The 21,393-nt window shown below is 39.7% G+C and overlaps 1 protein-coding gene across 2 annotated transcripts in view; it reads right to left on the bottom strand.

Annotated features, from left to right (window-relative positions):
• The window catches only part of B3GLCT (beta 3-glucosyltransferase), a 162,452-nt gene that overhangs the window by 27,626 nt on the left and 113,433 nt on the right, over positions 1 to 21,393 (bottom strand). For both annotated transcript variants that reach the window (XM_059684099.1, XM_059684100.1), the window contains 2 exons: positions 18,297 to 18,396; positions 2,150 to 2,269 (listed from right to left, as the gene is read on the bottom strand). In XM_059684099.1, the coding sequence (XP_059540082.1) occupies positions 2,150 to 2,269; positions 18,297 to 18,396 (220 nt within the window). The remainder of the gene's footprint in view (positions 1 to 2,149; positions 2,270 to 18,296; positions 18,397 to 21,393) is intronic.

Raw genomic sequence — 21,393 nt, 5'->3', positions numbered from 1 at the left:
ATATATATATATATATATATATATATATATATATATATATATATACACACACATACACACACACACACACACACACACACACACACACACACACTAGAGGCTTGGTGCACAAAATTTGTGCATGGGTAGGATCCCTAGGCCTGGCCAATGATCAGGGCCAATCTGCAGGGCAACCAGCGGGGTGATTGGGGGGCCTCTGCTGACACCCACCTTGGCTGACCTAGTGCCACTGGCTCACCAGCCCCGCCTCCCGCTGCCACCACTGGCCGGGGCCTGTGGGCTGTGGGCAGCTCCTGTGTTGAGCATCTGCCCCTTGGTGGTCAGTGTGCATCACAGTGACCAGTCATTCAGCTGATCATTCCGCCATTTGGTCGATTTGCGTATTAAGGTTTTATTATATAGAATATTTTTAAAGAGTCTGCTTGCAGGAAGCACACAAAAAGTCACTTCTAGCTTAAAAGTCTATTAACACCGTTGTGCTACAAAATATATAAACTCATATACAAACACCAGGGCCCCTTTCAAAAGTGGAAAGTTCTGGCTTAATAGGTACTATGCCTTAATTGGCTCCAACACTTCACCCAGAAAACTAAACGCTTTACCATAAGGCTATAAAAAGCTTGAACATTTTTTTTAAATGAAAGGGTCAGTACTCGGCCTTACCTTTTAACCTCTTTTCAAAGGCCTGTGTGGACCCTATCTCCTGTTGCTCATGACCTTAGGTAGATGCATGCCACTGCTGAACAAAGACCTGCCCAGGCTTGGTTATCACTGTGAAACAGCCACCCCCATGACCATGTTGCATACACACCTGAATCAGATAGACCAAACTGAAACACTTGGATATGATTCTTGAGACCCTGTAGTACAGTGGTTCTCAACCTGTGGGTCGCGACCCCTTTGGGGGTCGAACGACCCTTTCACAGGGGTCGCCTAAGACCATCCTGCATATCAGAAATTTACATTATGATTCATAACAGTAACAACATTACAGTTATGAAGTAGCAACAAAAATAATTTTATGGTTGGGTCACAACATGAGTAACTGTATTTAAAGGGCCAGAAGGTTGAGAACCACTGCTATAGTAGGAACTGTTCTTATCTTGGGGACTGCAAAGTAAAAATATAAAGTCTTAGCCTTTCAGAAGTTTATTCCAGTGCCTAGAATTTTGCCCAAAATATAATGGTCATTCAACAAACTCCTTTTGGATGAGTTTAAATTACTATCCTATATAATAAAAGCCTAATATGCTAAGTGTCCAACCATTCCTTCGACCGTTCAACCAGTCGCTATTATGCACACTAACCACCAGGGGACAACTGCTCCGTCTGGTAGGTTAGCTTGCTGCTGGGGTCCAGCCGATCAGGACTGGGCAAGATGGGTTGGAAATGCCCTGGAGCCCTCATACGGTCTCTCCCCAGTCAGCCAACCTCCCGCGGTCCCTCCCCAGACTCTAAAATATTTCTTCTAATTAATTTCCTTTCAATGTACACGAATCCATGCACCAGGCCTCTAGTACTTAATAACTAAGGTACGGGGGCAGTTGCTGGTTCAGTTTCTGGTCAGGAGATGTGCCTGGGTTTCAACCTCAAGCCCCAGTGAGGGCGTGCAGGAGGGAGGCAGCTGATCAATGTCTCAGTGTCCCATTGATGCATTGATGTTTCTCTTCCTCTCTCTCTAAAAGTCAATAAAAATCTTAGAAAACAACTCCCAACCTTTGATTTTAACTGTTACTTGAAACCTACAAATCCTATACAAACATCACTTAATTTCTTGAGTCTAAACTTCTACACTACTCTTTTCCCAAATATGATTTGTCAGAACTAGATCATTTAAAAATCTGATGACTTGTTTTCTGAAAATAAAATAAAATCTATATCCAATTATTTTTCCATTTAAACAATCAAAACTAACTGGCTACCCAGAAGCAAGCATTACTACAGGGACATTTCTACCAAATACCCTGACAAACATTTTTATATTGTCTCTTCAAGATACAAAATATTCCTTACTATGGTTAACAAATTGATGTTCACTTCCAGCTACCATTTACAGAGCTTACAGAGCACCACCAGAAGACCCAGCCCTGCATCCAGAAACAGAAGTGTAATGTGGAGAGAATTTGCAGAAAGCCATGCTCATAGTTACCCTCCTCCTCCCGTGACGTAGCTGTAGCCGCCAGTGCCCAGACCGTAGCCATAGCGCTCTCCCAGGAACACTGGTTCACCGGACTCGTAGCAGCTAAGCAAGTGCTGGAGCCTGGAGATGCTAGGATTCCAAAGGGAAAATAAGCAATGACTATTTAATTCAGTAAATATTTTATTTTATTTTATTTATTAAGGTATTAAATATGTGTCCATATCCCCCCATTGTGCCCCCACCCCACTCCCGTACATGCCCTCACCCCCGTGCTGTCTCTGTCCATTGGTTATGCTTATATATGCATGCTTACAAGTCTTTTGGTTGATCTCTCCCCCTTCCCCTCACCCTCCCCTACCTTTCCTCTGAGGTTTGAGCATCTGATCAATGCTTCTCTGTCTCTGGATCTATTTTTGTTCATCAGTTTATGTTGTTCATTATGATCCGCAAATGAGTGAGATCATGTGATATTTATCTTTCTCTGACTTATTTCACTTAGCATAATGCTCTCCAGCTCCATCCATGCTGTTGCAAATGGTAGGAGTTCCTTCCTTTTTACAGCAGCATAGTATTCCATCGTGTAGATGTACCACAGTTTTCTAATTCACTCATCTGCTGATGGGCACTTAGGCTGTTTCCAAGTCTTAGCTATTGTAAATTGTGCTGCTATGTAAATATTTTTATGGTTCTTACACCCACTGGTTACATTATAGAATATAATACTGAAATTATTCAGACATGAAATTTAAGTGATTTACAGAAGAAATTAATTTTTTAATAAGAAAAAAAGAATTGAACACTGAACGTTATTGAAAACAGGAAAATGAGAAATACAAGCCTTACCCCCCAGTTTTAATAAGCCCCTGGCAGCACAGGTTGGGTGGCTGATTTATGAAGAAGGTGATATAGCAAGTGTACTGTCTAACTCACTTCAACCCATCCTGTTTCCCAGGGAGTGTGAACTAATCATCACATCTCCTCAGATGTACTTTCTGTATTTTTTAAATTCATTTTAGAGAGAGAGGTAAGGGGGAGGGGAGAGAAGAAAGAAGAAGAAGAAGAAGAAGAAGAAGAAGAAGAAGAAGAAAAGAAGAAGAAGAAGAAGAAGAAGAAGAAGAAGAAGAAGAAGAAGAAGAAGAAGAAGAAGAAGAAGAAGAAGAAGAAGAAGAAGAAGAAGGAGAAGAAAGAGAGAGAGAGAGAGAGAGAGAGAGAGAGAGAGAGAGAGAGAGAGAGAGAGAGAGAAACACCAACAATTTGTTGTTCTACTTATTCATGGTTGGTTCTTGTATGTGCCCTGACTGGGGATTGAATCACTCTAACCAACTGAGCTACCTGGCCAGGCAGGGATTTTTCACTCTTGATGGTCAAAAAAGGAACTTTTGAGGAATAAATGAGATCCATAATAGCGTATCTGGCAGGTGAGGAAGGTAACTTGGGTGAGCAGGGTTTCCAGGAAACACTCCAATTATGATGCACAGCTTGGGTTTCCCTTGAGTAAGGTGCCCTAGTCTGTGATTTTTTTCATGTCTATTTGTTTATATCTCTGGCTCTGATACTTATTCATCATGTGTCAACAATGACAGCTTACAAAGCGCAAAAAGATTCAAGGGCTGGTCAGAAAAATGCCTGCAACTATAGTTATTATAAGGATTAAAAAAGATTTCACAAGAAAATAAAATCTAGAAAATAACTTTTTAAGGTGACACAAAGGTTGATGTTAAGAAAAAGCAGTTTTTCCATGTGGTGAGAACTTATACCACTTACAAACGCCTTGTGAAGTCCTTCCACTCTTTCTTCTAAACTAGAGCTTCCACACCACCCAATCCAGGTTCCCTCATGACATTAGTCAGTGTTCCTTGGTGAATAACTTTGGATTACATTTTCTTTTTTTTAATCCAATAATATATTTTTTATTTTTTAAATTTATTTTTATTGTTGACATTATGACAGATGTCCCCCATTTTCCCCCTCTTTGCACAACTCCTCCCAGCCCCTACCCCCACCTGCCCTGGACTTCACCACACTGTTGTCTGTGACCATGGGCTATGCATATATCTTCTTTGGCTAATCTCTTCACCTTCTTTTATCCAATCCCTCCCACCCCCTTCCCCTCTGACATACCCGTCTGTTCCAATGTTCCATGCCTTTTCATCAGTTTATTTTGCTGATTAGATTCCATATATAAGTGAAATCATGTATTTGTCTTTCTCTGACTGGCTTATTTCACTTAGCATAATAATCTCCAAGTCCATCTACACTGTCTCAAAGGTAAGAGTTCCTTCTTCTTCACAGCCATGTAGTATTCCAGTGTGTAAATACACCACAGCTTTCTTGTCCACTCAACTACTGATGGGCACTTGAGCTGTTAACAGATCTTAGCTATTGTAAAATAGCACTGCAGGGACCACAGGGGTGCATATATTCTTTCTGATTGGTGTTTCAGGATTCTTAGGATATATTCCCAGAAGTGGGGTCAATGGGTCAAAAAGGCAATTTTTTAAAGGAAACTCCACACTGTTTTCCACAGTGGCTGCATGGAATTGCATTGCCTCCAACAGAGCACTGCGGTTCCCTTTCTCCATATTCTCACCAGCACTTGTCTGTTGACTTATTTACCATAGCCATTCTGACAGGTGTGCAGAGATACTTCATTACAGTTTTAGTTTGCATCTCTCTGATGACTAGGGACATTTAGCATTTATTCATATGTCCATTGGCCATCTGTAAGTCCTCCTTGAAAAGATGTATAGGCAAAAATGTTGCTCCAAAGGATGTCTCAGATTTTACTGCCTATATTTTCTTCTAGGATTTTAAGGATTTAATGACTTACATTTAACTCTTTTATCCATTTTGAGTTTATTCTTGTATATGGTATAAGTTTATGGCCTACTTTTTTTTTAAATTTACCTATCCAATTTTCCTAGCACCACTTATTGAAGGGACTGTATTTACTCCATTGTACACTCTTGCCTACCTTTGTCAGATATTAATGACCATAAAGCCATGAGTTTTCTGGGCTTTCTGTTCTGTTCCATTAACCTATATGCCTGTTCTTGTGCCATACCAGGCTGTTTTGATTAAAATGGTCTTAGTATACTTTGATATCTGGTATTGCGATATCTCCAACTTTGTTCTCTTTTCTCAAGATTGTTGAGGCCATTTTGGGTCCTTTTTGGTTCTAAATTTTTGGGATATTTATTCTAAATCTGTGAAATATGACAATGGCATTTTCTTTTCTTTCTTTCTTTCTTTCTTTCTTTCTTTCTTTCTTTCTTTCTTTCTTTCTTCGTTTATTTATTTTTTATAATTCTTTATTGTTGAAAGTATTACATATTTCTCCTTTTTCCCCTCATTGACCCCGTCCAACCTGCCTCTACCCCTGCCAGGACCTCATTGCGACATTCAATGGTATTTTAATAGGAATTGCATTGAATCTATAAATTGCTTTGGGTAATACTGATATTTTAATGATGTTAATTCTTCCAATCCATGAACACGGTATATACTTGTACTTGTTTGTGTCTTCCTCTATTTCTTTCTTCAATATCCTATAGTTTTCTGAGTACAGGCCTTTTACTTCCTTAGTTAAGTTTATTCCTAGGTAACTTATATTTTTGGTGGAACAGTTAATGGGATTGTTTTCTTAGTTTATTATTCTGATAGTTTATTATTGGTGTATAAAAATGCCATTGAAAACTGAACATTAACATTGCATCCTGCTACTTTGCTGAATTCTTTCATTGGATCTAGTTTTTTGGTGGAGTCTTTAGGATTTTCTAAGTACAATATCACATCGTCTGCATATAATGACAGTTTCATTTCCTCATTTCCAATTTGGTTGCCTCTAATTTTTTCTTGATTTTGACTGATTGCTGTGGCTAGGACTTCGGGTATTATGCTAAATAAGAGTGGTGAAAGTAGACATCCCTGTCTTGCTCCTGATCTTAAGGGAAACACTTAGTTTTTGCGCATTGAGTATGATGTTGGCTGTAGGTTTCTCATATATGGTCTTATTAGGTTGAGGTATGATTCCTCTATTCCAGCGGTTCTCAACCTGTGGGTCGCGACCCCTTTTGTAGTCGAATGACCCTTTCACAGGGGTTGCCTAAGACTATCCTGCATATCAGATATTTACATTATGATTCATAACAGTAGCAACATTACAGTTATGAAGTAGCAACGAAAATAATTTTATGGTTGGGTCACAACATGAGGAACTGTATTTAAAAAGCCAGAAAGTTGAGAACCACAACTCTATTTCAACTTCGGTGAGAGTTTTTATACTAAATGGGTGCTAGATTTTATCAAAGGTTTTTTCTACATCTATTGATATGGTAATGTGATGTTTATACTTTATTTTTTTTTTTTAGAAATTAGCTATTTTATTTTTTTATATATTGTTCCTCTCTTTATTGATTAAGGTATTACATATGTGTCCTTATGGCCCCATTGCCCCCGACCCTCCGACATGCCCTCACCCTCCTGGTGTCTGTGTCCATTGGATAGGCTTATATGCAGGCATACAAGTACTTTGGTTGATTTCTCCCTCTTACCCCCACCTTCCCCTACTTTTCCTCTGAGGTTTGAGGGTCTGATAGATGCTTCTCTGTCTCTGGATCTGTTTTTGTTCATCAGTTTATGTTGTTCATTATATTCCACAAATGAGTGAGATCATGTGATATCTATCTTTCTCTGACTGGCTTATTTCGCTTAGCATAATGTTCTCCAGCTCCATCCATGCTGTTGCAAATGGGTAGGAATTTCTTCCTTTTTACAGCAGCATAGTATTCCATTGTGTAGATGTACCACAGTTTTCAAATCCACTCATCTGCTGATGCGCACTTAGGCTGTTTCCAAATCTTAGCTATGGTGAATTGTGCTGTTATGAATATGGGGGTGCATATGTCCTTTCTGATTAGTATTTCTAGTTTCCTGGGATATATTCCTAGAAGTGGGATCACTGGGTCAAATGGGAGTTCCATTTTTAGTTTTTGAGGCTGGCCAGGCACCCCAGTGAGGACCCCCACCCTGAAGGGGGTGCAGGCAAAACAGCCATCAGCCCCTCATCCAGGCTGGCCAGGCATCCCAGTGGGGACCCCCACCCTGAAGGGGGTGTGACCAGCTGCATACTGTTCTCCATAATGGCTACACCAGTCTGCATTCCCACCAGCAGTGCACAAGGGTTCCTTTTTATCTGCATCCTCGCCAGCACTTGTCATTTGTTGATTTGTTGATGATAGCCATTCTTACAAGTGTCAGATGGTACCACATTGATGTTTTCATTTGCATCTCTCAGAACATTAGTGACTCTGAGCATGTTTTCGTATGTATCTTAGCCTTCCTTATGTCCTCTTTCGAAAAGTATTTAGGTCCATTGACCGTTTTTTTTTTTGATTGGGTTGTTTATCTTCCTTTTGTTAAATTGTATGAGTTCCCTGTAAATGTTGGAGATTAAACCCTTATCAGTGATAATATTGGCAAATATGTTCTCCCAAGCAGTGGGCTTTCTTGTTTTGTTGATGGTTTCTTTTGCTATACAGAAGCATTTTATTTTGATGTAGTTCCATTTTTTTATTTTCTCTTTAGTTTCCATTGCCCTCGGAGCTGTATCGGTGAAGATATTGATGTGACATATGTCTGAGACTTTGCTGCCAATGATTCCTCCAGCGTTTTTAAGGTTTCCCGTCTTACATTTAAGTCCTTTATCCATTTTGAGTTTATTTTTGTGTATGGTGTAAGTTGGTGGTCTAGTTTCTTTCCTTCTTTTTTTTTTTTGCATGTATCTCTCCAATTTTCCAAACACCATTTATTGAAGAGACTGTCTTGACTCCATTGTATGTTCTTGCATCCTTTGCCAAATATTAATTGAGCATAGTGGTTTGGGTCAATTTCTGGGTTCTCTATTCCATTCCATTGGTCTATAAGTCTTTTCTTGTGCCAGCACCAGGCAGTTTGGAGAATGGTGGCTTTGTAATACAGCTTGATATCTGGTATTGAGATCCCTCCTACTTTGTTCTTCTTTCTCAGGATTACTGCAGCTATTCAGGGTCTTTTTTTGTTTATTCCAGATAAATTTTTGGAGCGTTTGTTCTAGGTTTGTGAAATATGCTGTTGGTATTTTAATGGGGAGTGCATTGAATCTATAGATTGCTTTGGGTAGCATGGACATTTTAATAATGTTGATTCTACCAATCCATGAAGATGGTATGTTCTTCCATCTGTTTATGTCTTCCTCTATCTCTTTTTTCAGTGTCCTGTAGTTTTTTGCATATAGGTCTTTTACCTCCTTAATTAAGTTTATTCCTAGGTATCTGAAATTTTTTGGTGCGATGTTAAATGGGATTGTTTTTTAAATCTTTCTGTAAGTTCACTATTGGTGTATAGAAATGCCATAGATTTCTTGTCATTAATTTTGTATCCTGCTACATTGCCAAATTCATTTATTAAGTCTAATAGTTTTTTGATGGAGTCTTTCGGGTTTTCTATGTACAGTATCATGTCATCTGCAAATAATGAGTTTTACCTCTTCTTTTCCAATATGGATACCTTTTATTTCTTATTTTTGTCTAATTGCTAAGGCTAACACTTCCAGTATTATGTCAAACAGGAGTGGTGAAAGTGGGCATCTCTGTCTCGTTCCTGTTCTTAGCTGAAATGGTGTTAGTTTTTGCCCAGAGTATGGTTGGCTATAGGTTTGTCATATAAGGCTTTTATTATGTTGAGGTATGATCCTTCTATTCCCATTTTGCTGAGAGTTTTTTATCAAGAAAGGGTGTTGGATTTTGTCAAATGCTTTTTCTGCATCAATTGATATGACTATGTGGTTTTTATCTCTCAATTTGTTTATGTGATGTATCACATTTATTGATTTGTGGGTATTGTACCATCCTTGCATCCCCGGGATAAATCCTACTTGGTCATGGTGTATGATCTTTCTGATGTAATGCTGGATCTGATTTGCTAGAATTTTGTTAAGGATTTTCTAATCTATGTTCATGAAGGATATTGGCCTGTAATTCTCTTTCATTGTGTTGTCTTTATCTGGTTTTGGTATTAGGGTAATGCTGGCTTCATAGAATGAGTTTGGAAGTGTTCCTTCCTCTTGAATTTTTTGAATAGTCTGAGGAGGATAGGTTTTAGTTCTTTGAATGTTTGGTAAAACTCCCCTGTGAAGCTTTTCATGTTTTTTGAGGTAGGCCTGTAGAGCTATGAACTTCCCTCTCAGGACTACTTTCAAATCCCATAGATTTTTGATCATTGTGTTTTCATTATCATTCATTTCCAGGATGTTTTTAATTTCTCCTTTGATCTCGTTGGTAACCCAATCATTGTCTAATAGCATGCTATTCAGCTTTCAAGTGTTTGAATTTTTTTGGTTGTTTTTGTTGTAGTTTATTTCTAATATTATGCCACTGAGGTCTGAGAAGATGCTTGGTATGATTTCAATCTTCTTGAATTTGGAGAACTTTGCCTGTGACCCAAAATGTTGTCTATAATTGAAAATGTCCCATGTGCACTTGAGGAGAATGTATATTACTTGGTTTGGGGTGAAATGTTCTGAAGATGTCAATTAAGTCCATTTGATCTAGTAAGTCATTTAGGATTGCTGTTTCTTTCCTGATTTTTGTCTAGAGGATTTATCCAGTGAAGGCAGTGGCGTATTAAATTCCCTTACTATGATTGTATTATTGTCAATCTCTCCCTTAATATCTTCCAAGAGTTTTTTTTTTATGTATTTGGGTGCTCCTGCATTGGGTGCATATATGTTTACCAGGGTTATATCCTTTTGTTGTATCGATCCCTTTAGTATTATGAAGTGGTCTTTCCTATCTCTTGTTATAGCCTTCACTTTGAGGTTATTTTGTCAGATTTAAGTATTGCTACCCCAACTTTTTTTTCATTTCCATTTGCCTGGAATATATTTTTCCATCCCTTCACTTTCGGTCTGTGTGAGTCCTTTGTTCTGAGGTGGGTCTCTTGTAGGCAGCATATATATGGGTCATGTTTTGTTATCCATTCAGTCACTCGATGTCTTTGATTAGAGCAATTAGTACATTTACATTTAAAGTTATTGATATTTATTGTTTGTAGCCATTTTTAATTTTTATGCCTGTGTTCCTTCTTCCCTTTTTATTTCTTCTTTTTACACCAGTCCCTTTAGCATTTCTTGCATTGCTGGCTTGGTAGTGACAAACTCCCTTATCCGTTTTTTGTCTATGAAGCTCCTTATTTCCCCCTCAATTTTGAATGATAGTCTTGCTAGAGTACTCTTGGATTCAGACCCGTGCTTTGCATCACTTTGTAAATTTCCTTCCATTGTTTTCTGGCCTGATGTGTTTCTGTTGAGAAATCATTTGATAATTTAATGGGAGATCCCTTGTACATAACTCTGTCTCTCTCTTGCAGCCTTTAAGATTCTCTTTGTCCTGAACGTTTGCCATCATAATTATGAAGTGTCTTAGTTTGGGACTCTCTGCTTGTGTGACTTTTTTCTTCCCCACATCAGGGAGGTTTTCTGACATTATTTCTTCAAATAGGTTTTCTAACCCTTGTTCCTCTTCCTGTCGTTTTGGCACCCCTGTTATTCATATGTTGCTTCATTTCATGTTGTTCCAAAGCTCCCGTAGGCTCTCTTCCTGTCTTTTCATTTTTTTCTCCAATTGCAGTTCAGTTGGGTTCGTTTTGCATCCCTGTCTTCTAATTCGCTAATTCGGTCATCCATTTCTCCTAGTCTACTGTTGAAACTTTCCATGGTGTTTTTTTTTGCAGCTATATCACTATTTATTTCTTCTTGATTCTTACATAAGTTGTTGATTTTTACATCCATCCAGTTTATGAACTGTATGGCCCTTATTCTGACATATTGTATGACTCCATTTCAACTTAGCTGCTTTTCTCTTGATTCTTCCTTTTCTTTCCTTTGGGGGTTTCTCTGTCTCCCCATTTTTGTTCTCACCAAAAGATCTAGGTGTCAAGTCATGCGAGGGCTGCTCCTCGGGGAGCAGCAGCTTTTTGGGTGATGGCTGCTCCTCGGGCAGCAGTGGCTCCTCGGGCTGCGGTTGCTCCTTGGGTGGTCGAGGCAGCGGCTGCTCCTCAGTTGGTGGCGGCCAATAAAGATGGCAGCCGGCAGCCACACAGCTGGAGGGAGCAGGAGGTTTGCTTGCTCCAGTGATGGAGGAAGCCAAGCTTACTCCCTGCTGCGGCCGGGCTCTGAGCTCCACTCTAAGCAACAAAGTTGCAATTATAGAAGCTAAACAAACCCCAGATACCCGCTTTCATCAGGCCGTGGCCATGGAGCTGGAGCGGCAACAAAGTTTCAATTATAGAAGGTAAATAAATCCCAGAATAAAAAAGAAAAGAAAAAAAGGAGAGGCTGGGAGCTTCAGTCGCCGGCTGGCTTGGCCCGCCTGAAAACCCTCAGCCCCTCATCCAGACTGGCCAGGCACCCCAGTAGGGACTCCCACCCTAAAGAAGGTGTGGGCAGCCTGAAAACAGCCATCAGCCCCTCATCCAGGCTGGCCAGGCACCCCAGTGGGGACCCCTACCCTGAAGGGGGTGAGGGCAAAACAGCCATTAGCCCCTCACCCAGGCTGGCCAGGCACCCCAGTGGGGACCCCAACCCTGAAGGGGGTGTGACCAGCTGCAAACAGCCATCAGCCCCTCACCCAGGCTGGCCAGGCACCCCAGCGGGACCCCCACCCTGATCCGGGACACCATTCAGGGCAAACCAGCCGGCCCCCACCTATGCAACAGGCCTCTATCCTATATAGTAAAAGGGTAATATGCAAACTGACCCTAACAGCAGAAAGACTGGGAATGACTGGTCACTATGACACACACTGACCACCAGGGGGCAGACACTCAATTCAGGAGCTGCCCTCTGGTGGTCAGTGAGCTCCCACATGGGGGAGCTCTGCTCAGCCACAAGCCAGGATGATGGCTGCCAGTACAGCGGTGGTGGTGGGAGCCTCTCCTGCCTCCTCAGCAGCACTAAGGATGTCCGACTGCAGCTTAGGTCTGCTCCTCGCTGGCAAGTGGACATCCCCTGAGGGCTGCCGGGCTGCCAGAGGGATGTCTGATTGCCAGCTTAGGCCCAATCCCCTTGGGAGCAGGCCTAAGCCAGTAGATGGTCATCCCCTGAGGGGTCCCAGACTGCGAGAGGATACAGGCCAGGCTGAGGGGACCCCCCCCCCCCCACCGAGTGCACAAATTTTTGTGCACTGGGCCTCTAATATATATATACACACACACACACATACATACACACACACACACACATATTTAGTTGCTCCCATATTTGGTGCATATATGTTTAACAGGGTTATATCCTCTTGTTGGATCTATCCCTTTAGTATTATGCAGTGACCATCTTTGTATTTTTTATGGCTTTTGTTTTAAAGTCTATTTTGTCCAATATAAACATCATTAACCCAGCATTTTTTTTTCTGTTTCCAGTTGCATAGAATATTTTTTGCTATCCCTTCATTTTTAGCCTGTGTGAATGTTTTGATCTTAGATGAGTCTCTTGTAAACAGTATGTTTTCTTATTCATTCTGCTAACATATTTTTTTTATTGGAACATTTGTTCCATTTATATTTAAGGTTATTATTGATAGGTAGTCATTTATTGCCATTTTTCTTTATACCTGTTTCTTTCTCTCTCTATTTCTTCTTCTTAAAGCAGTCTTTTAACACTTCTTGCAATGCTGGTTTGGTGGTAATAAACTTTAACTTTTTATTTTGTCTGGGAAGCTGTTTATTACAAGCTCAATTTTAAATGGTAGCCTTGCTGGATATAGTAATCTTGGTTGCAGGTCCTTGCTTTTCATTACTTTGAAAACTTCATGCCTATCCCTTCTGGTCTGAAGTGTTTCTGTTGAGAAATCAGCTGACAGCCTTATGGGAACTCCCTTTTAGGTAACTTTCTCTCTTTTGCTGCCTTTAAGATTCTGTCTTTGTCTTTAATCTGGGTCATTTTAATTATTATATGTCTTGGTATGGGTCTCTTTGGGTTAATCTAGATTGGGACTCTCTGATTTCTGCACTTGTGTGACTTTCCTTCATCAGATTATGGGAGTTTTCTGTCATTATTTCTTCAAACAGGCTTTCTATTCCTTGGTCACTTTCTTCTCCTTCTGTGTATATTGTTACATTTCATGTTGTCCAAAACTTCCCTAAAATATCCTCATTCTCTTAAATTATTTTTTCTTTTTGCTGCTCTGATTGGGTGTTGTTGTTTTTTGTGGGGTTTTTTTCAAGTTTGTCTTTCAAACAGCTGCTTTGATCATCTGCTTAATCCAGCCTGTGTATTCCTTCCAGTATATTCTTTATCTCAGATATGGTATTCATCATTTCTGACTGGTTATTTTTCATGGTCTCTATGTCCTTTTTCATGCTATTGAATATCTTTAAAACCACTAATTTGAACTCTGTTTCTGATAAAGTGCTTGCCTCTATTTTCATTTAGTTATTTTTCTGGAGATTCCTCCTGTTCTTTCATTTGGGGCCTGTTTGTTTGTTGTTGTTGTTTTTGTCTCCCCAGGTTGGCTGTTTCTTTTTGTTTGTTTCCCTGTATTAGATAGAACTGCTATGATTCCCAGTCTTGGTGGGGTGGCCTTATGCAATATGTGACTGAGCGTTATGCAGTGGCTCAGTCTCCTTGATCTCCTGTGCTGGGTGCTCTAGGAAAGCCCCTTTTGTGGGTTATGTGGACACTCCTTTTATAATTGGGTCTTGATTGCTATTGGCTCATTTGTGGGTGGCACTGACTCTCAGGCTGGGTGTGAGTATCAACCCCTACCATGGCATACAAGCTGCTGACAAAACAAAACATAAAACAAAAAAACACACAACTGCACAACAATTAAAATAATAAGAAAAAATAAAAAATTAAATATAATATGGAAAAAAGAAAAAGAGAAAAGGAAAAGAAAAAAAGAAGAATATGAAAATTTTAAAAATAGTAAAGAATAAGAAAAGAGAAATGGGAAGAAAAGAATATGAAAATTAAACAGCAAATAAATAGAGTAAGGGAAGGAAAAAGAAAAAAATATTTTTTTAAAAAATGAAAGTAATAAGGAAAACAAAGATGTATAAAAGAGGAAAGGTCCCAGCTGGTATGACTCAGTAGTTGAACATCAACCTATGAATCAGGATGTCACAGTTCAATTCCTGATTAGGGCACATGCCTGGGTAGCGGGCTCAATCCCTAGGTTGGGGCGGAGCGGGGGGGGGGGGGGGGGGGAGGGAAAGGTGTACGGGAGGCAGCCAACCAATGATTCTCTCTCATCATTGATGTTTCTATCTCTCTCTCTCTCCTTCTCCTCTGAAATCAGTAAAAAAATATTTTTTTTAAAAAAAGAGAAAAGAAAGAAAAGAATAAAAAAGTGGAGTTCCCCTCAGCAGAGTTTAGTGCCTGCTGAAGTCTCCCTTTTGATTTGCTGTTTTTGACACTTGTTGGATCCTGCTCCAATATTGTCTAAAGCTGGTCACTTGGTGTATTGGTTCTGGGCCTCTTTGCAGAAACTCTGGTGTATGCCAATGTCATATGCTGTCCATGTCTAGCCCTGGGCAATTTGTTTGAGGCTACATGTAATGCACAGCTTGTAATACTGACCTTGGCTAAATATGAGAAGGGCCAAGCTGCACTCTAGAACTCAATTTTACCAGCACGTGGCACAAGGGCTGGTCAGCAAACCTCTCAAGTCACCCTGGGACCTGCCTCCACCTTCCAGCTGACTGTTAAGCTTAGTCACGGAAAGGGCTTAGTCTCTAAAAGGCAGAATCACAATGGGGCGGTTTTGGATCTCCTGTGAGGGGGAAGTGCTATTTAGACTTTAGGAAAGATGGTGGGTGTAATCCTCCATCCAGATCCACAGGTCTGAGTCTGTCTCAGATTTTTCCCTGACCTTGGCAGGGTGGAGCCCCTAGTCTTGTAGCCGGGTGGCTGGGGCTTCTGGAGCCCAGAGGTTGAGTCTTCCAGAGGCCAGGAGGGTGTTCTTATAGGGTCTGCCATCAAGGGGAAGCACAAGTCTGGTTTGTGGGAAAGTGGGGAAAATGGCCCAGCCCCAATTCCAGTCACTGATACCCACAGTCTGCCCAGGCTTTCCCTTCCTGCATATGCCACTGACTCCTCAGCAGGACTTAAGATGCAGGGTGGAGTGAATGGGATTCTTGAGATAATCCAAGGCTGCTGCTACTTGGAGGGTGTTGCACTGCCCAGGAGAGATGGCTGCTGTGGTATCAGAGGATGAACCAGTACAGGGATTTCAGCAACTGCTCCCCCATATCTCTCTCCCAAGCCACAAACCAGACTCTCCTTAGGCAACTCCAGTCTGTACCACCCTCCCTCCTCTGGAACCCAGGGTAAGTGGCCGCAAACAAAACTGTGAAATGGCTCTCCAGAGCAAGCGTTTGTCTCCTTTGGGCTCTGCCTCTCCTTCCGGATTACATTTTCTTAATTGGCTAAATAAATGTCAATGTTTCTCATGCCTGTGATTCATCTCATCTCCAAAAGGTAGATGTGATAGTGTTTCTCTAAATTATTTATTACTTAGTCTGTTCTCACAGGACAGTACCAACATTTAAAACACTAGAGTTCTAGTATTTTGTTTTTTTTCTCTTTTGGCAGAATGGTGGGATCCTAACAAAACAAAATAGAGATGCAGAAGAGGGGGTCATCTTTTCAATCCATACTCATGCTGCTTACAAAAATTCCCTAGCTCATAGACCTAAGGCTGAGAGTGAAGAAAATAAATGTAATGTATGAAAAAAAAAAATCTCTCACAAGTACAGTGCTGAAAGAATCTACAAGTCTTCTGATCAGGTTTATATTTGTATGAAGGTCAAGGCCTCTGATAATTTTGGCAATTTCTGAATGGTCAAAAAATGTGATCTTTGGAAACAATCTTGTTTTTGGCACACAAGTTAAACATTCTAGGCAGCGAATCTGGAATCAGTCTTGAGGAAGTCATTTAATAAACAGCTCTGCACGGGTAGGCCAGTAAGTGTGTGGATACCTATAAAACACCACTAAGTTATGGAATTAAAGGTCCCTAAGGAAATCACAGCCTTTGGTTGATAACAGGCCTTGTAAAACTCAAAGCCTTCTCCAGAGCCTTCTCCACATGCATGTCTCCTTCTTGACCAGAAAATAAATTAATGTATTTCTCTTCCTCCTGCTTATTGCAAAATTATCATTTCAAACCCTCAACCTTCAATTCCTGAGGTTAAAATAACACATACAGCATCTCCTCTGGATTTCTCTTCCTAATGACATTAGCTATTTCCATAGTCAAAATATCATTCATTTTAAAGCTCGAGAATCATAAGCTGAGTCTGAAAACTATCACACCGTTCATATAAACTGTCAATGTGGCAAACGCCAACCAATCTCCAATTCCATCCAAGTGGACTGACCCTAAATATTGCAATTATTCAGCCTCATGACTTCAGAAAAGTTAGAGTTCATGGTGATCAAAGATGATGTCAGAGTCTCAAAAGAAAAAGATGACAAGGTTCAACTCAAAAACACATTTAAGACATCATTGAGTAATTAGATATTATTGCTGGTAAATATTGAGGGGAAAAAAAGAAACACAAAATGAATATCTGGCAAAACTTCCAGGCGGAGTAACTGCCCTGAAGATCGGTGGCATGAGTGCTGCAGTTAGAGATGCAGTGAATGCTGCACGAGACACTGTCAACAAGGACACAGTGTGGCAGTGGCCATGTGCAGCTTTGATGCTGACAGCTGTGCTTGGGGTTCACTGAGCTTGGCTCAGTGGGTTTAGCATTTTCATTAAATTTGGAAAGTATTTCTTTAAATATCTGTCATGTGCCCCTTCTCTTTGGAGGACTTCAATCACATATATACAAGGACACCTGGAATTGTCCCACAGCTCAGGGATGCTCTATTCACTTGTTTAAAATTATTTTTTATTTTTGTGTTTCATTTGGGTAGTTACTGTACAGTGTCCCCAAGATTAGTGAACCTTTCATCTGTAATGTCTAATTTGCTGTTAATACTATCCAGGGGTTTTCACCTTACACAATGTAGTTTTCATCTCTAGAAGTTTGACTTCAGTCTTATGTATACTTTCCAAGTCTCTTTATTGAACATAAAGTATGGAGTTATAACTATTTATAACTATTTAAAATAGTGACAGCTTTAAAACCACTAATTCTAGTGTTTCGTTTCTGGGACAGTTTTAATCAACTTAGTTTTCTCTTCATTATGGGTGAATTTTCCTGCTGCATTGTGTGCCTGATAACTTTTGATTGGATGCCAAGCATTGTGAATCTTTTTGGGAGCTGGATATTTTGGTACTTCTATAAATCCTCGAGTTCTGTTCTCGCATATGAGCTCATTACTTGGAAACAGTTTGGTCTTTTAGGATCTTGCTTTTAAGATGTGTCAGGCAGGACTGGAGTAGTGCTTAGTCCTAGGTTAGTATTTCCCAATATTAGAGGAAGACCCTCAAAGTGCTCTACCCAATAACTCATGGAACAAGGGTATTTCAGGCTAGCTTGTGTGAACAGGCATATACTCAGGCCTGTGAGAGTGTCAGGCTTCGTTCCTTCTAATCATTTTGGTAGATTCTTCCCCCAGCCTTCAATAATTTCCTCACATACAGTGCTGATCAGTATTTAAGGGGTGCCTCGAGAGATATCCTGTGTTCTCTTTTAGTGCAGCTCTGTCCTCTCCAGTGCTCTGTCCTACAAACTCTAGTGGCCTTGGTCTCCCAGACTTTCAGCTTTAATCCTCATTTTGCCTTGGCCCGTGTGGCTCATTTGGTTGAGCATTGTCCTGTGCACCTCAAGGTTACAGTTCGATTCCCAGTCCGAGCACATACCCAGGTTGTGGGTTTGATCCCAGTCATGGAGCATGCGGGAGGCAACCGACCCACGCTTCTCTCCCATATCAATGTTTCTCTCTCTCTCCCTCTCCCCTTCTCTCTCTCTAAAAGTCAATAAAACATATTTTAAAAATTCTCATTTCATATATTTTAGTCCCTTTGGGAGGTTGTTTCAGCTGTGAGAGTAAATTCAGTCCCTGTTAACCCATCTTGGCCAGATGTAGAAGTACCCACCATAGTTTCTAAGTATGAATATATATAGAATTGGAAGCCATCCTGGGATGAGAATGACTCCTTACCTTATTAATGTATCATCATCCACAATGACTAACCATGCTATTTTTCCATGGCTGTGATTCAAAAATCTTTCCAAAATGGCAAATGTCTTTCCACAATGACCTAGGAAAGGCAAGAGGAAAACTTACAATGTAATATTTTCTTTAAAAGATATATAATTCATTTAAAAACATTTTTTTTTGTTTTTGAGTTTTTAAAAGAAAAGGCTTAAATGTTGTCATGTACCTTAATAATTTAAAATTTTCAAAATTAGCTTCACTAATTTTCACAGGCATAGTGAACCAGGAGAAATTTTAGAAATTGTGAAATCTAAGCCATTCATTTCACACATTAAGAAATGAAGAATAGAGAGATGAGATGAGGCAGAGATAAGACTAGTACCTTCACTCTAACAAATAAGAAAAAAATTACAAAGCCTGGCATCTGTCCTTCGATATACTTATTCTGAAGCAACTGGTAGAACCTTAAGTATCACAACCATAGGGAAACAGTGGTGCAAAAGTGGACTTCTAAATCTTCATTCATTTTGTAAGTACTTGCTGTTAAGTTTTAATATGCTGGATCCTGTGGCAGGTTCTAGGGTAGGCACTAAGATAGTCATAGGCTTTGGGGCCATGAGATAAATGTCAATGTGTTATTGGAAAATGATGAGGCCATGATAAGAATAAAATGCTTGGGAAGAGAACCCAAGTTGATAAATAGAAAGATGCCTCTCATATTAACAAAGTATTTGGTGACATGCCAGAGAACAAGCTAATATTAATTAATATTAAACCACTCAATTTGACCATTATTTTTGTTATTCATGATCTCTTTCTGTACTTTAAACCATTATGGTATGTATTTTTGAAAGCCACCTCAAATTCCTTTTAGAATACAGTGGAATATAAATATAAACAATAATATTGGATTAAAAATAAAATAAGAGTGAATAAGGAATGAATGAATAATTGATTATTAAAGCCAAACTAAATAGAAGTTTAAAAAGCAAGATTTAAAATAAAAATTCATCTCAAGTAATTTTTCCAAAACAGACAATAACAAATTCACTAATACATTTAACCTTGTCAGAAGAACTGATAACTACAGGAACAGCATATATGATTCTACATAGTACTTTTAATAGTACTTATTAATCAAGGCATTATGAGTGACATTACCATAAAACAATAAAAATAAATGACTCTATAGAACTAGAAAATCAATTCACTACTTTATTTTTTTATTCATAAACCATAGGCCCAGTGGGGTCCCTCGGCCTGGCCTGCAGGGATCAGGCCAAACCCAGCTCTCCGACATCCCCCAAGGGGACCCAGATTGTGAGAGGGCATAGGCCAGGCCGCGGGACCCCACCAGTACACAACCAGGGCCAGGGAGAGACTGCAGGAGGGCTCCAGGGCGTGTCCAGCCCATCTTGCCCAGTCCCGATTGCCCATGTCCCTATCGACCAGACCCCAGCAGCATGCTAACCTATAGGTTAGAGCATCTGCTCCCTGGTAGTCAATGTAGATATAGCAATGGGTCAAACGTCGAACAAATGGTCAGACACTTAGCATATTAGGCTTTTATTATATAGGATGGGTTTGGGGAACCAGAAAATTAAACTTGAAATGTGGCAGGAACACTGGATAAAAATTAAGATGAACAAAGAGCATCTGAAGGTATCTACTTACAGGTAAAGACAGTACAAAGAAAGAGAATTACAGGCCAATTGCTCAACTATCAGCAAAGTGGGAATAGAGGGATCATATCTCAACATAATAAAAGCCGTATATGAGAAACCTATAGCCAACATCATACTCAATGGGCAAAAACTAAAACAATTTTCTCTAATAACAGGAAAAAGACAGGATGCCCACATTCACCACTCTTGTTCAACATAGTACTGTAAGTGCGAGCCACAGCAACCAGACAAAAAGAGAAAATAAAAGGCATCTAAATTGGAAAGGAGGAAGTAAAAATCTCATTATTCACAGATGACATGATATTGTACACAGAAAACACTAAAGACTCCACCAAAAAACTACTAGATTTAATAAATGAATTTGGCAATGTAATAGGATACAAAATTAACACACAAACATCTATGGCATTTTTCTTTTTTCTTTTATTTATTTAATTTAATTTTTCAGGTACCAAAGGTGCAACCCAGGTGCTCTACAGTGGCAGTGATGAATTCATAACCATGGCTGGCCTCCCACTCATGTCTAGGCTCCCAGGCTGCTCCCTTACGCGCCCTGGCCACTCCCTCCTCCCTGCCCGCCTTCCTTGCTCCCAGGCTCCTCATTTCTATGGCATTTTTATACACCAATAATGACCTCTCAGAAAGAGAAACTAAACAAACAATCCCATTTACCAATACAAAAAAAAAAAAAATTAAGACACTGAGTAATAAACTTAACGAAGGAAGTAAAAGACCTGTGTTTAGAAAACTATAGGACATGGAAAAAAGAGATAGAGGAGAGGAAGCTATAAACAAGTGTAAGTATATACCATGTTGATGGACTGGTAAAATCAACATCATTAAAATATCCATATCCAAAGCAATCTATCCATTCAATACAATCCCTATTAAATTACCAATGGAATATTTCATAGATCTAGAATAAATACTCCAAAAATTTATATGGAACCAAGGAAGACCCTGAATAGCCCCAGCAATCTTGAGAATGAAGAACAAAGTTGGAGGAATCACAATACCAGATATCAAGTTTTATACTACAATGCCACTGTACTCAAAATAGCCTCATAGCACAAGAACAGGCATATAGATCAATGGAACAGAACAGAGAACCCAGAAGTTAACCCACGCAATTACGCTCAATTAATATTTGACAAAGGAGGCAAGAGCATACAATGGAGTCACGGCAGTCTCTTCAATAAATGATGCTGAGAAAACTGGACAGGTACATGCAAAAAAAATGCAACTAGACCACCAACTTACATCATATACAATAATAGATTCAAACTGGATAAAAGACTTAAATGTAAATCGTGAAATAATAAAAATCTTAAAAGAAACCATAGGCAACAAAATCTCAGACATCTCTCATAGCACTATGTTTACTGATACATCTCCAAGAACAATGGAAACTAAAG

The sequence above is a fragment of the Myotis daubentonii genome, chromosome 2 (genome assembly GCF_963259705.1).
Source record: "Myotis daubentonii chromosome 2, mMyoDau2.1, whole genome shotgun sequence".
In the NCBI taxonomy this organism is placed as follows: domain Eukaryota; kingdom Metazoa; phylum Chordata; class Mammalia; order Chiroptera; family Vespertilionidae; genus Myotis; species Myotis daubentonii.
This window is presented reverse-complemented; position numbering and strand designations above follow the sequence as displayed.